Source organism: Theobroma cacao, chromosome 6 (genome assembly GCF_000208745.1).
Source record: "Theobroma cacao cultivar B97-61/B2 chromosome 6, Criollo_cocoa_genome_V2, whole genome shotgun sequence".
NCBI lineage: Eukaryota > Viridiplantae > Streptophyta > Magnoliopsida > Malvales > Malvaceae > Theobroma > Theobroma cacao.
The window spans coordinates 20,522,895-20,538,828 of NC_030855.1; the positions used below are offsets into that span (position 1 = coordinate 20,522,895).

The 15,934-nt window shown below is 33.6% G+C and overlaps 1 protein-coding gene and 2 pseudogenes across 1 annotated transcript; all 3 read right to left on the bottom strand.

Moving 5' to 3' along the window:
* Nucleotides 7,603–9,557, bottom strand: LOC18596292 (annotated as a pseudogene).
* Nucleotides 9,388–11,393, bottom strand: LOC18596293 (GDSL esterase/lipase 1). Its single transcript, XM_018122656.1, is given in 6 exon segments — nt 9,388–9,940; nt 10,069–10,225; nt 10,227–10,325; nt 10,419–10,649; nt 10,858–10,979; nt 11,055–11,393. Coding segments are annotated over 6 exon segments (1,092 nt in total). The 5' UTR covers nt 11,302–11,393; the 3' UTR covers nt 9,388–9,704.
* LOC108662453 lies at nt 14,257–15,678 on the bottom strand (annotated as a pseudogene).

Sequence of the window (15,934 nt, forward strand, 5' to 3'; positions counted from 1 at the left end):
ACTTAAAAAATTATTGACTCGGTGATTGATAAAAGATATTGATCTTGTGAAAGGAGCTTTGATTATGATCATGATGATTGTAATATTGTAATATCATATTTCACATTAGATGTGATCTATATAAGGATTTAAGTAGAGGTGAAGGAAGGATGGCTAGTAAATTTGTCTTCTTAAAGTTTTAATAATTTATATTTTTTTCTTTGTTTTATTTTAAATTTTTTTATTTTTATTTTTATTTTTTAAAAATTTTATAATTTTGTCCTCTCAAATATTAAATTTTTCATTTTCACTCCCTCAAATCTAAAATCTTGACTTCGCTACTGGGTTTAAGTATTCACTACTAATAACTTGAACTTAACCTAATGAAAGTCACATAATTTAAACTTAAAAAGTTACTGAACCAATTGTACCTGAATTTTAGTCGTTACAATTAGTATTAAAGCATGTGCTTGGGTTTCCATATTACGTTGGTGAAATTTTGGTCTTGTGGAGTGGAGCATGAGCTTGGACTTTCATATAGTATCGGTGAGATCTTGGCCTTATAAAATGAGCTTTAATTATGATATGTGATTTCGATAAAAAAATCAAGAATTTAATTAGGTGGAATTATGATATCATATTCTTGAGTCAGTAATACTTAGATTTAAGTCATTACATAAGTACTTTTGTAAATGTTGAAGGACAATAACATATTATTTTATGTCATTTATATACTATACACAATTATCAATTATAATATTTTTACGACAGTAACATTTTCGTGTTCTTTATCTTTTAAAGATGCTCTGTAAAATTATTTTTATAATTAGAAATTATTTTGAAATTAACAAGTAAATTTATGAAAAAATTGCGAGAGATAACATTTCTCATAAGTTTAATTCAAAAATATCATTCATTATAATTTTAACTATTTTTAGTCAATTTTTGACATGATTTGACAACAATACTTTTTAAATAATTTCAGACAAATTAAAATGATTTCGATTTTCTCTATCCCGTCATCTAAATAAAAATTTCAAAATTAAATCTCGATTTCTTTCTCTTACCAAATACTATCTATCTCGCCATCTAGCGCTTTTTTGCTATCCCAAAAAGCAAAGATGACATCAAGATATGTATTTTAGGTTCTTAGATTTATTAATTTATATTCATAGAATTCCAAAGTTAAAGGGTTGAAATTGATTAAATATATCTTTAAATTAGAACACTAAATGACTTTGATAACTTAAACTTGGCTGTGAGCAAGCAAATCAATTAATTATTAGATATTATATTACTAGTTTTTAGACATTATGTCACTGATTTTTAAGTATTGTGAGATTGATTTTTAGATGTTATGTAACTTAATCATTGAGTCTTTGATTTTCAAGTATCGTGTGTTTAGTTTTTAGGCATTACGTGATTAAATTGTAGGTATTGTATGACTAATTTTTATGCCATGTTTAAGTCACACAATACCTATCAACCAATCACTAATACCTAAAAATCAATCACGCAAAACTTAAATTTTTTGTTTTATAATTAGGAGAAGGGGGGTTCGAACCATGCTCTTTAGGTAGGGGGATAATGCACTAACTAATGACCCAAATGCTAGGATGCCACGCAAAACTTAAAAATTAGTCACATAATACTTAAAAATTAGTCACGCAATATCTAAAAATCGGTTACGTAATACTTAAAAACCACAAAAATTACAAAATTTCATTTAACAAAATCAATAACTTCAAATAGCACACCATATTTCATTTAACAATATAATCAACGAATATGCCTATTAGGTAAATGTTTTTCTTTATGTATCAAAAATCACTCCACATTGCTTAAAATACTTAAAACGCTCAAAAGTATTTTTTCGTGTATTAAAAATTTCGGTAAAATACTCAAAATATTTAAATATTTTTCTTTTTTATAATGAATACTTTAAAGATGAATGATCTGACGAGGAAAGCTCAAAAGATGTGAGTTAGTATGAGGTACGGATCTAAACATATGAGTTAGTTTCATTAAAAATAATTTTATCTAAAATTATTTTTTAATTAAAAAAATTAAAATTATAAAAAATATATTTTTAAAAATATCTTATTTATAAGAAGTATTTTTGAAAAGAACTCTAAATTTATTGTCAAATTTGGCAAATGTAGTTTTCTCCGCAGACAAACGTTGGGCTTCAGGAGTGAAGAGTCCATGTGAATGGCATTAAAGAGGAGGAGGTTGGGCAACAAGTTTTGCTTGGAATTTGATCAAATCGTTGTGGAGGTTTTTGATCGCCATTTTCAACGGTCCTGATAATGAAGGGCTAGTCTTACGACGTGAACCTTTATGCATGGTTAATGACTCGGTTTGGTTCCCAGTCAACTCAGCCTTGGATTTTCCTTTCTGTGTTTTTATTTTGTTTTTTAATTTTGGATTAATATCAACAGTGATTTTCCAAAAATTTCCCTGTTTCTTGGGATCTTTGTCTTGATGGCGTATATTTTATTTTTTTCCACTGTTGTAGGTGGTCCAATTCCAATAATTGTTTCACTTACGAAAAGAAATTCTTATAAAATTATAAAAAAAATATAATGATAATCTCATCGTGAATAAGAATATGCTAATATACCATTCCTTTGATCAACTTGACGGTCTACATTGTATATTTTAATTATGGGATTACAGAGATATCCAAGCTGGGTTTTCTTTCTATTTTCCATGTTTGGGTGATCTTCTTCAAAACTTTTGCCACCACAATTTTGCTTGCCTTAATTCACTGGGAAACTTGGGCACGTGCCGTACACTTGATATTCAAGAAATTCAATTTTGCCTTTGCTGCATATTCATTAATTCCCAATAGAAAAATTAAAATCTTAGAAAACTTTTGGGAATTGAATTCAGTATAGCTTTCGTTACTTGGGCAAATTGTTATAAGCATGAAATTAATGGGCATTTCTTAAGCTGATAATCAATAAGTTGAATTTTTTTAATCAGAAAAATTTTGGATAACCATGAAATGTTTTTTTGTGGTCTCTACAGTTTGGTCAACAATTAAGACATCAATAAATCAATAAATACTATTCAAAAAACACGTTAATGAAGTGTATGCTGATTGGCGATGTTTTCTTTAATTTAAACCCTCAGTCCATAGATTCTGAAACAATATATATTTCTTTGGTTGGATTTTTTTTTTTGTTCTCTAATTGGACTTTTTGGAGGTGCTATATTCCATTTATAAAATAGAAAATGCATTACTAATTAATCCTTTAGCGTTTCCTATTGCCTTTTAATTCGGAGAAAAGGATAATCATGTTATAAAAATAGGAGTAATTCATTTTCTTTAATTTTTAAGTCAATAAATCAAAAACGAAAATCCAAGTTCAATTTGCATGTACTTAAAAAAAAAAACTAAAAGTACAATATCTACGTACAGTAGTGTCATACCGTCACGGTTTATATTCTTTTTTGTTGTAACTGAAAAACTTGTCTTCTGTTTCATTACAACTTTGTAGTAAAAAGATGATGATGTTGGAAAAATTTTGTGAAAAAATAAAATCATAAAAAAGTGATTGCATCATCCACCGGTTGACGCTTAAATTGAGGTCGTCGTGTCGTAGAGGTGTGGGAGCTTTGTTCAAAAATTTCTTCATATAAATTTCAAAGTACATTTCCACCGGTGGCCGGTGCGGGTCCCAATTTATGGCCTTTTCCCATGGTTTGTACAATTAGGAAAGATCTAGCATATTGCAGGAGAGTTCCCACTGGCTTTCGAAGGTAACAGACACGTCTATAAATAATCATGGTAATCAAGTTTATTTACATATTTTCTAGCATTGATTTGTTTTATTTTGAAACTTAATATTATAATTTGCAAGAACCGTCTAGAAAGTTCTTAACGGCCTAATCTATATATCCAGTTGTAAATGCATCGTGACATATAACCAGGGAAAATATAATATATATATATATATATAAATAAATTTATAAAAAAATCAAGCATCATTTTTATTTATTTTTAAAAAATTTCAAATTAATCATAAATACATCAAATTAGTCAAACCTCGAGAATATCATGAGATTATAAAATAAAAATAAATAAACAATTCAATCACCATCTTAGGTAATGGTAAAAAATATGTATTGATGGTAAGAAAAAAAATATGAATGTAGATTCAATGTTAAAGTAATAATCATGTTAATAAGATAATAAGTGAGTAGGGAAAAACAGTATTATTTTTTTAAAAAATATTATAAAGAAAAAAAGAAATGAAATAACTTATGATCATTGACGTAAATGAAAAATCATTCATTAAAACAAAATTATTATTTTATTCAGAATAGACATGTGCAAACACCCAACCACCAAGCACAAGCGAATGGGTCGTGATCCTGCATGAAAACTAAAGACTCGGTAACATGGGGTTAGCTGTTTCCTCCATCACCACTCATCCAACACAACCCCTTGTATTTTTTTTTTTCCAAGAGAAGACAATCTCTATTTTCAGTTTTCTATACTTTCTTTTCTTGAAAAGGTTTTTTTTCTTCTTATCATTAAATTAATCATCAACAGAAAAAACTAAAAAAAAAAAGTTGACTGTGAAATTAAATAGACTCTCGAAAGCGAAGTGCGGGGCCGCGGGTTGACGATCGGACGATGGAGATGGATGATCCTTTCAACGTGGCAAAGATCTCTGGCGTAGCTGGAGACAGCTGTCAGTATGACGTGGCAAAACGTGGACGTTTCATCCTCCTTATCGGGCACGTGAAATATGCACGGTTTGTATGGAGTGCCCACCATCTGTTTTCTTGAGCCGACAGTGACGCCACGTGTCCATCATGTGATTGGTTAAGAGCCGAAAGACGATTACAACAGGGGATCCGAGAGAGAGCATGTGCTTGGTCGGGCTGTACTCGCAGGTATTCCAGGCCGCCTGCATACGCGCTTTCAATTCCATGCGTTTTTTCTTTCTTACTTTTTTATTTTCTTTTTTAAAACTGGAAAACGAATTTTCTTTTTGTGAAGGAAATATGGTCCCTCCGAATATATTCATATATCTTATGGAAAGATAAGAAATTCTAGATATTTGAATTTTAATTGAATCATGCTATTCTTTTTAAAAGGAGTTGTCATCATAACAGTGTTGATGGATGGAGGAGTTTTATGTCTAGTAGGTATCACTATCACAGTAGGTTTTGATAGTATTTCACATGGTTTAGTTAGGTACTTATAATTGTAAATGCGGAATCAGATTCTAATGTTGTGTTGTCAAAGTTAAAAGCACTAAATTAGGAAGTTCGATCTTCATGTTCATCTTTTAAATGCTATATCACAAGCTTTTGAATAAGATTAATAATTAATGTTTTGATTAGGTTTTCTTTTTTAGTACATGCAAGCATGTTTTAAATGGATAAATCTACTATATTATATATATATATATATATATATATATATATATATATAAGAAGNTATATATATATATATATATATAAAAGAGAAAAACAGGAAGTTCATTAACTCCATCATGTACTTTCTTGAGGGGGGAAAAAAGGTAAGTAATATGCCTTACATTTAAATGTGGTAAGTTATATTTTTATAGTATTAAAGTATAATATATTTTATATAGTATATGCTAAGAATGAGACTGTGTGAAGATAAATAATTGACGCTTAGTTTCGAAGACCTCAATTTTGATATTTACCGACTGTACTGAATTAAGGCATATTTATTCGGAAAAAGTCATGGAACTTAAGATTGGGTGTTAAGATTTTTTGTCCTTTATTAAGTTATCTGTATCACTCAGACCAAAAATGAAAAAGCTAGGGTCAATATTACGCGCTTCTTTGTTTTTTGGGTGAGAAATGACATGTTTTTCACGTTCTATTTACTCTTACAAGAGTTCCACTTGCAAAACCAGCTGTACGTATTTTCCAGAACACAATTGCGTTGGTGAATGAATAATTAATACAACAAATAGGACTTAAGTGGAGGAGTGGACAAACGTCCTTTCTCAATGGGGCGAGTAGTTTACTAACTTTGGACTTAGTATTTCTAGTTTGTCCTTACCTTCGTGGTAGACCTGCAGTCTTTTAGAGAGAGAGCGCAATAATTGAGAACGTGGAATCACAAAGTTAGGGAAATTGTCAAAGGCATACTTTCTAATGATTCTAAATAATACTAATAATCCTTTCCCTGTTGGGTGACTTTATTTATTTCCCTAGAATATGTCCTGATTTCTTATACTGCCCTCCCAATAAAGTCATATTCCCTTTTACTTCAGCAATTTGTGGCAAAAACTCCGCCAGTTCATTGCCTCTTTCTCCCCCTTAAGGCCGCTAATCATTGCCAAGCAATAATTACTTGAAACTATAGTGCTTTTGTCAAAAGTCTTTGTTTCTTTCTGACTATGCTTTCATTATGTATGGATGGATGGCCGTTGCTATTATCATAGTTTGTAAGGAAAACAAAGGGTTGTTTGCTCACACGCCATTGCACATTAAGTATTGTTGTTGCTTTCACTCTTCTCCCACCTTCACGGTTCATCACGGTATTTCCTTCCTCTAAAATATATTAATTAAATTTCCAGTAAAATTTAACATAATTGAGATTTACAATGAATTGTATAAATTTATTAATTAATCTAATTAGATTACTTTTAATTCAATAATAATAACATCTCCCACTTATATACATATTAAAAGCAATCATGCTTAAATTTTGACATAACCTTTTACTTTTACTACCTTAATTGCCCTAGTTTTTATTTAAACAGAGAGAACAGGCTTGGGTTTCTTTCATTTCTTGATTATATGGATTTGACATAACCTTTAACTACCGTAGCTACCCTGTTGTCGATTGAACAAAGAGGAATGTGTTTTCTGCTTTTTGTTAGAATCATACGGCCTATCCAAGGAATAGGTCAGGTCCCAAAAAGTTATGGCTCTAACAAACTGAGCACAGTTTAAAGGAAATGAAGCCTAGCTAGGACAAGTTGGGTGTAGATTTGGGTCAGCTCAACTCTGCTGTGGTGAAGTTCGTGCTTGCCGGATTTTGTCAGGTACTATAGGAGGTCTAAAAATAAATGGTGGTCCAATAAAATGTTATAAGGTAGGTGTTGAAAGATATTTGCAATGAAGAGCTCAGGAATCGAAAGCCTTCGGTGGGTTATACTGACATCAACACCCACCTAACTTACATAGATTTTATATATGAAAGGAAGGGAAATTAATTATAATGCTCCCATCTTTGTCGCTTCTTTTATTTTTTTTAATTATATATTTATTTGTAAAAGGCAAAAAGAAATGGGATTGTAGTAGTACTATAGTTTAGCAGACACATGTTGAGGCGAAACGAGGGCTTGGTGTTTCTTTCCTTCTTAATGGACCAGTACTCAACTTGGGGCTTCCCAATAATATATGGGCTTAAGTTGGAAAAACAGATGGTTGGGCTCAATCAGGCTTTGGTATTAGGCCGATGTGAGCTCAAATTCAAGTTACTGAAAAGTGAGAACAATGAGCAGCAAAGACACTCGACGAATATGTGCAATTACGACGAGCAAGGTAACAATCACCCGTATATATAATGCTTGCAGGGCACAACACATGGCGATCAAAAGATTCAAGTCAGCGGTTTTTGAATGATTACTGGGACTGAGCTTCGAGTTACAAAGATCTAGGATTGATAAACGCCAACATGGCCTCATGTAAAACAGTAGAAGTATAGATGGTAATCTTATGAAACAAATTCGGTGCTTATTCGTACAATATAATACTATCAGAAGACAGCAGAGGCACAATACACTGGCTCCACTACTACCAGGGAATCACTCAACAAAATCATATTTGTTCTCAAGTCATTGTTTAAACAACAGAAATGATCATCATGCTTCAAATAGTGCTTTGAGATTATAAGGTCCAGTATTATTGGCTGTTCCACTCCATAGTAGCTCGGAGATCTGCATATGGGTCTTTTCAGTGAGATGAGAAGAGTCGAAAGAAAAAGATATTCAGTAGAATCTGAACAAACTTATACTCTTTCCAAGCTCCCCTCTGTCCCCCACAGCTGAAATTTCTTCTGTACGGGCCAGTGCCTCAGCATGCTGTAGCTACCTCCTTCAAACCTTCAAAACATTGAGGATCGGTCACAAAATTTAGATAAGAAATATGCATGCTTTTCACTTAAATACAAGAAGAAGATGCCACAACTCCTACCATATATTTCAGTATTTCAGTAGCAGTAACATTAATATCCTGCTTTGCGTATCTGTATCCTTCTAGTTGGACATTCAACTCCTGTAAAAACTTTAGAAAGTGCTGCATTCTGCAGTTTTGATAGTGCTGTGCCGACTGGGATGGAGAAACCTGCATTTCCTGGTTTATTTCATGGATAGCACTAAACCCAATCCCCATGGCCAGAACCCCGAATTTCCTTCCTCCTTTTTTTGTATATTTCCGGAAATTAACATCAAAATGGAATATACATTGCAACTTATTCATGTTGGGATAAAAAGGATGTTTAAAGGGGGAAAGTGCTTAAAATGCTTGAACAATACGGAATTACTATGATAGCATCAGTTAGATTGCCAATCACCATCCCAGCATATTCTTCTATGAAGGATTGAGACACATTGGAGTTTGTCCAGTTAAAGGATATGTAATCATTGGCTCCAATGGTAATTAAGTGAACAGCTTGGGAAACGCACTGTTGAAGGACAAGATGATTTTTGTGTACAGGTTCAGGGAAATGCATTGTATAGAGGTGATTTTGGACTGTTATTCCGCAATGAGATATAACAAAACAAAATCATCTCGTCCTTTCAGAGGTGAACAATTGTTCCGCTCTGTCTTTAATACAAACTGAAACTTTCACACACAAAAAAAAGAGTAAACAGCTTGAGATAACAAAATTTTGGCTTCTGCATTCCCTATTTTCTGTCTCGGCAGCTTTTCCACATTCTTGAAATGCCTTAACTGAGTTCTCAAATCTATCGCCTGGGATTAACCCCCCAATATATAAGTGGGAAAAGAATTAATTATTCAACCATGTGAAACAAAGTGGAAGAAATCATCTTCTAACAGGAAACACAGTTTGCTTGATATTTATAGAGTTGTTAGCGTCCTACATGAGGTAATATGCAGTCTAATCAGTTTAAAAAAGTCTGTCCTAAGCAAAGACTTAAATAAAAGAGAAATTTCAATGGACCAAATAGCAAGGAAAAAGGAGTACAACAATTGTTAGCATTAATGTAGTATTTAATCAACCCTACCAATCTCATCCTAACCTTAGTTAAATAATCATATAAATTAGCATTAGTAATTATGATTAAATACACTTAACAATATGAAACATTGTTTAAAAAACAAAAATTTGTATGCAAAATCACATTTTACTTGGAGCTCAATATAGATTCACAAAGATTCAAGCAAAAATACTGTATGTTTAGTATCAAATGTGAATTCAAAAGCATAGATCATTGTCTGTGTCATTAGTTTACAAATATGAATTCCCAAATCATTGCACAAAGTGTAACCTGTGGTTTTATTCAAATCGGTTGCATGGAAAAACAAACAATCGAGAGTCTGTCCATTTTTTCACCAAACGATAAACCAATGAAAATTGTGGGAAAGTTTCACATTTTGGCACTCTTTGGAAGGCTTATTAAGTTGCACTACTATCAGTATAATCATATACATTAATTCCTTAGGCAACAAACAGAATACGTTGAAACTAATGATCATGCTTCAAATAGTGCTTTGAGATTGTAAGGCCCCGTAATATTGGGTGTTCCGCTCCACATCAGCTCGGCAAGCTGCTTATAGGCCTTCTCAGTCAAATGACCAGAGTCAAAGAACCAATATTCACTAGGATCTGCACATAATTCATACTCTGTCACCACCCTTATTCCTCCACAGCTATCAATTCCTCTGTATGGACCACTCCCACAACATGCTCTCTCTGCCTCCTTGAAACCTTGAGATATTCAATCACAGAATCTACATTAGCAACTTTCGCGTATGTCGCTTAAAGATATGATTCAAATTCCCATCTCACAAATAAAGAAAAACGTAGTATAATTGAGAAGATAGCTCGGTGCATACCATATTTTTCAGGATTATTTGTTCTTTCACTAGAAGACGTATAAATATCATGCTTGGCATATTTAAATCCTTCTAGTTTGGTCGCCAGCTCCTGCAAGGCTTTAGAAAGAGCGGCATTGTGGAGTTTTGCTAGTTCCGTTGCTTCCTCAAAGCAGGAACCTGTAATCCCAGGTACGAGTTACTTTCATGCCCGGGATACAACCCAATGCCCCCAAGTTGGATAATCCGAATTTCCTTCCTCCTTTCTTATATATTTCCTGAAACATCAAAATGGAATATACATTGCAATAAACTAATTGGGTTTAGAAGGGGGAAAACGTTTAAAAGGCTTGAAAATATATGAAACTTACTTTGATAGTATCTGTTATATTCCCAATCACCATTCCCACATATTCTTCTTTGGACAAGGATTGAAACACACTGGAGTTTGTGGTGAAAGGGGACAAGATATCATTGGCTCCAATGTTAATTAAGTAAACAGCTTTGGAGAACAAGGTCTTGGCCTCTGCATCGCCTAGTTTCTGCCTCAACAGCTTTGTCACATTTTTGAAATAACTTAACTGAGTTTTCAAATCTATCACCTGCAATTAATCCATCCGCAATTTGTAGAAAGAGGAAGAAATCAGTGTCGAATAAGAACCTCAGAATTTGAAATAGAACAAATTTGAAGATATCCCAGCCTATATTAAGTTAATGTATTATTTAACAGACATAAAGGGCTGAAATAGCAAGCATAAGCGAATGGTAGATATACACATGTCAGAGCAAGAGTGATAAGTGAACCCATACAAATCCTTGAGCGGTTTCAGCTAAAGCACCAGCTCCAGCCGAGGCAAAATTGACCCCATAAGTAAATTGATGATTTCCAGGTTGAAGATATGGTTGAATTAGGGGTAGGTTTGCATACTCGGCTGCAAGAAAACTAAAACACTCAGAACAAACAGTCATATTTCAGTACAAAATGGAAAAATGAAAATTTGTCTTACCAATGAAGTCTGGAATTAGACGCCCATCAGAAAATCTTCCAGTGGGGTATTTGAAGAAGGTTTCCCCATATGGCCAAAAATTTGCCCGAGCAATCGTGTCGATGTAGTTATTATTTCCAGAATCAAAGAGTGAATCCCCCAAGATGAACAAGGCGACATGGTTTTTTGGCAGACTACTACTGCATACGAGGTTGAGAGAACTTGCACAAAGAAGAAAGAAACACAAAAAGAACCTTAAACTAGCCATGTTAGAAATGGATTTCGCTTTATGTCATTATCCTCATTAGCTTGCATGGTCTTTATAGAGTTGTCTGCTTCCTACATGACGCAGAATTCAGTCCTATCAGATGCCAGAAGTTTCCTATAACATCCCAGAATAAGGCGTGGCGGTCCACAAACGAATTGTTTTTCTTTTATCTTTTTTTGAAGAATTTTACTCAATGGGGGACTGCAAAGGAAATTTTGAATGGACCAAGTGGCCAGTTAATTTATTTTTTCAGGAAAATAGCGTAAGTTCTGAACTTTTCAACAAATAAAGATTGACAATTTGATAGGATGAGAAATAATTTGGTTGTTTATCTCAAGGTAAATTTCATGTGTTAAGTTGGATAATTAATTATCTTAAAATGATTTAATTATTATATTTAAGTTCTTACACAGAGACATGTAAATCAAGTGAATTATTACTTACGGTTTTTTTTTGAATTATTACTTAAGTTGATATCATAATAAGTTAGATGATTAATTATTTTAAACATTTTAACCAATCCCAAAGAACTCAATTATTATATTTAAATTCTAGCTCCATTGATGAAAGTTTTTGCGGCTCAATTCATTTGCAGTTAGATGATAAAATTGGTCAATGGTTTGTTGTTTGGGCATTGCCAAAAAAAAAAAAAACTAATTAGTTTTGTATAAAACAATTAATCTCTGTTAAGTTTTTCTTTTTTTATCCCAGAAGAAAACACAAGTTTATTAACAAAATATTACCAAGTATATGGTATCTTTATACGCACTACAAAACTCGTAGAAAAACTCGTAGAGAGACATTTTGAGAGAAGTGCTACTTTCTCTATGCCCCTCTACCCCTTTTCTCGTTATGAATGTATGTGGCACACCAAGACCATCCCTGTTTAAGATATAAACCAATGAGGATGGGGGCAAAGGACCCAATTTTCAGGGCACATCTCTTGGTTTGATTGAGTTGTCATCCAATGTGCAACCATATTGGCTTCCCTACGAACACAACTTATCTCCACATTTACAAATTTACAAAACTATTTCCTAATATCTGTTAGTATAGCACAGATTCTCCAACCTACACACTTTAATTATGCCAACCTGATCCGTCCTTTGACTGCTATCGCCTTAGCTTCTGGACTTGATTTCACAAGCACCTTGTTTCTTGTTCCGCATTAGCGTTCTTTCATCATTATCTCTTAATACTAATCCGACAGCCGCCTTAGGAGGATGTTTATGGAAAGAAGTATCGATGTTGACTTTGACCCAACCACTTCCACGACATTAATGTCATGAATTTGCCTGCTATCATTGATTTTTCTTTTGCAAAACCATCTCCTACATATCTTCTGCGCCATTACCTCTCCATATATATTCACCCACTGCCCTTTGAACTTTAATTAGCATCACGACTTTTCCCATTTATACTAGCTTCACATCACATCTAGCTCAAATATTTCAACAAGTGAAAGTCAGAGTTGTAGACAACAGTCGCTGCCAATCACTGCTCCATATCTGGGACTTTTTGCAGTTCCTTATCACTGAAGTAACACATGTTTCATAGTCTCTCTTTGTTTATCCAAATTCTAGAAAACCGTACCCTCCAAGGCTAATGGAGGTATGGTATATTTCATACGTATATAATAAATTTATTCTAATCCATTCAGGAGCTGGCATGTATATACGTTAGTCATGGGTTGAAATCCTTGGCACACAGGTTACGGAAGCTTTGAGAGTTGACGAAGCTTGAGTTCCCATTCCACATTAGCAAGGCTAGGCCGCTGTTAACCTTGTGGGTATGATGAGCACCGTCCCAGAACGAATACTTACTCGGATCTTTGCAGCTACTTGTATCTTTTGCTTCACAATTCGCTGCTTTAAGTTCCCCGCTTCCACGACATCCTTCAACCCTTTACAAAAGAAGAAAAAAATTATTAGGCTGATTAATTAATTAATTGCAAATTGTTAATAAGATTGAAATTATGTATTTCACTTACCATAAACTTCAGGTCTTTGAATTCCATCATAGACTGCTTCATAGTAATTGAAAATTACGTACTCTAATTTTTTTCATCCCTTGCCCTTTGTCATTGTTGGACATTTTCAATAATAATAAGTGTGGGATACAATCTCTCGTTAGAAGAGAGAAAAATTTTTTTTTTTTAAATAAAAAGGAGAATAAATTCATATTAAAGTGCAAATTGGACCATAACAGGACTTTTCAAGCCTTATTTGATCTTGAAAATTAATTGAATTAATAATATATAATAATTATATTATAAAGATACATGGCAAATTAATAGTTCCATTTTAGCATAAGCAGCATACTTAATAGGCAGATTAATTCTTAGATACATGATCGTTGTCCTTCAGAGCTGGTTTTGTTGATAAAGTCCTTCGAAAGATGGACACATCTATTGTCTCTGTGTCTGTTCGGTAGATCCCTTCTTGATTCATTTGATCTAGACTAGTTTCTCCTTTGATAGTGGTTTTGTTCGTTTAGAGGCTGTTTCGTTAACTGTTGATAGCCATTCTGATTTTTGGGTTTGGGGTAGTTATGACGTGCTAAAGGTTCTCTGAGTTTTTACTTTTCTCTGAACAGCACAGGTCTTTAGGATAAGGGTAGAAAGCTTACCTCTTGTTTCTTGCTCAACCTAGGGAAGGAACTGCTCACATTTTTCGGCGGGCAGTTCTCTTGCTTTTTTGTACTTCTCTTATGCCCAAGCCTCTTTATTATGCCAATAAAAGTCTTTAGCAAAGTGTTAAAGACTTTGGATGGCATGAAGAATTGGTGCTAATAAAATCACTTTTCAAAAAAAAAAAATTTCTTAATTTTATTATCTCTGATAGGAGAAGATGCCACAGCGCCTACCATATATTTCAGGATTACTCAGTATTTCAGTAGCAGCAACTTTAATATCCTCTTTGCGTATCTCAATCCTTCTAGTTGGATATTCAGCACCTACAAAACTTTGGAAAGTGCTTCATTGTGCAGTATTGATAGTGCTGTGCCTAATGGGACGGAGGAACCTTCATTTCCTGATACTTCCATCGATAACATTAAAACCAAAATCTCCAAGGCCAGAACCCCAAATTTCCTTTCTCCTTTTCTGTATATTTCCTGAAATTAACATCAAAATGGAATATATATTGCAACTTATTCATGTTGTGATAAAGAGGAAGCTTAAAAGATTAAAATGCTTGAACAATGAGGAATTACTTTGATAGCATCAGTTAGATTGCCAATCACCATCCCAACATGTTCTTCTATAAAGGATTGGAAATATTGGAGTTTGTCCGGTTAAAAAATATGTAACCATCGGCTCCAAAGGTAATTAAGTGAACGGCTTGGGATAACAAAATTTTGGCTTCTGCATCCCCTAGTTTCTGTCTCAACAGCTTTTCCACATTCTTGAAATGACTTAACTGAGTTCTCAAATCTATCGCCCGCAAAAATTTAATTATTCAACCACGTGAAACAAAGTGGAAGAAATCATCTTCTAACAGGAACCTCAGAACATGAAACACAACTCATTTGAAGATGCTAGATAAAGTGCTTATGACTTATGACAGACAAATGAGCAAGCACTTACATTTCCTTTGATTAGTATCAGTCAAAGCACCAGCTCCAGCCGAGGCAAAATTGACCCCGTAGGTCAATTGATGGTTGTTAGGTTGTAAATATGGTGGAATTAGAGGTAACTTCGCATATTCGGCTGCAACAAAGCCACAAACTCAGAACACAATCATATATGACTATATGTTTCAGTAATCTGTACTAAAATAACAAAGAAACGTTGTCTTACCAATAAAATCTGGAACTTTACGCCCATCAGAAAATCTCTTGTGGCATATTTGAAGGTCTCCCCATATGGACAACAATTTTCCTGAAAAGTCGTGTTGATGTAATTATTATTTCCAGCATCAAACATTGAGTCCCCTAGGATAAACAAGGCGACATGGTTTTTTGGCAGACTACGGCGGCGAGCTTTAGAAAAGTGAGACGCAGACACAGAACCTTAATTTTGCCATATGAAACAGTTTAACTTTTGTGTCAGATACACTCTATTCTTTTTACTCTTAGTTTGTTTGATATTTATTGAGTTGTTAGCGTTCTACATGAGGTGAAATGCAGTCTATAACCGTTTTAAAAAATGCAGTCTATTTCTCTGTATCAAGAAGGAATAAACTCGCAAGGAATAAGGATCGGCGCGAGGAGAATTTTCAAGGGACCAATTAAATAGCAAGAGATAGGAGTACAACAATTATTAGCACTAATGTGGCATTTAATCAAACACCAATCTCCTCTTAACCTTGGTTTAATCATCAAATAAATTAGCATTAATAATTAGTATGATTAAATACCCTTAACAACATGAAACATTGTTTAAAATACAAAAAATTGTATGCAAAATCACATTTTACTTGGAGCTCAATATAGTCTCTTGCGTCTTTGCTGCTGCTGATTAAGGTTGGACAGCTTGGGACCGGATGCTTCTTGTGACTTTGGGGTTCTCCTCATTTTGATCAACTTTTGTGTTCCAATTGTAAACATTAGGCCCTTAGTTCTTTTTTGTCTTCTTTTCGCCCGAACCTTCTCCGTTGACAGGGGCGTTTCTTTTCTGCCATTGTTGCCAAAG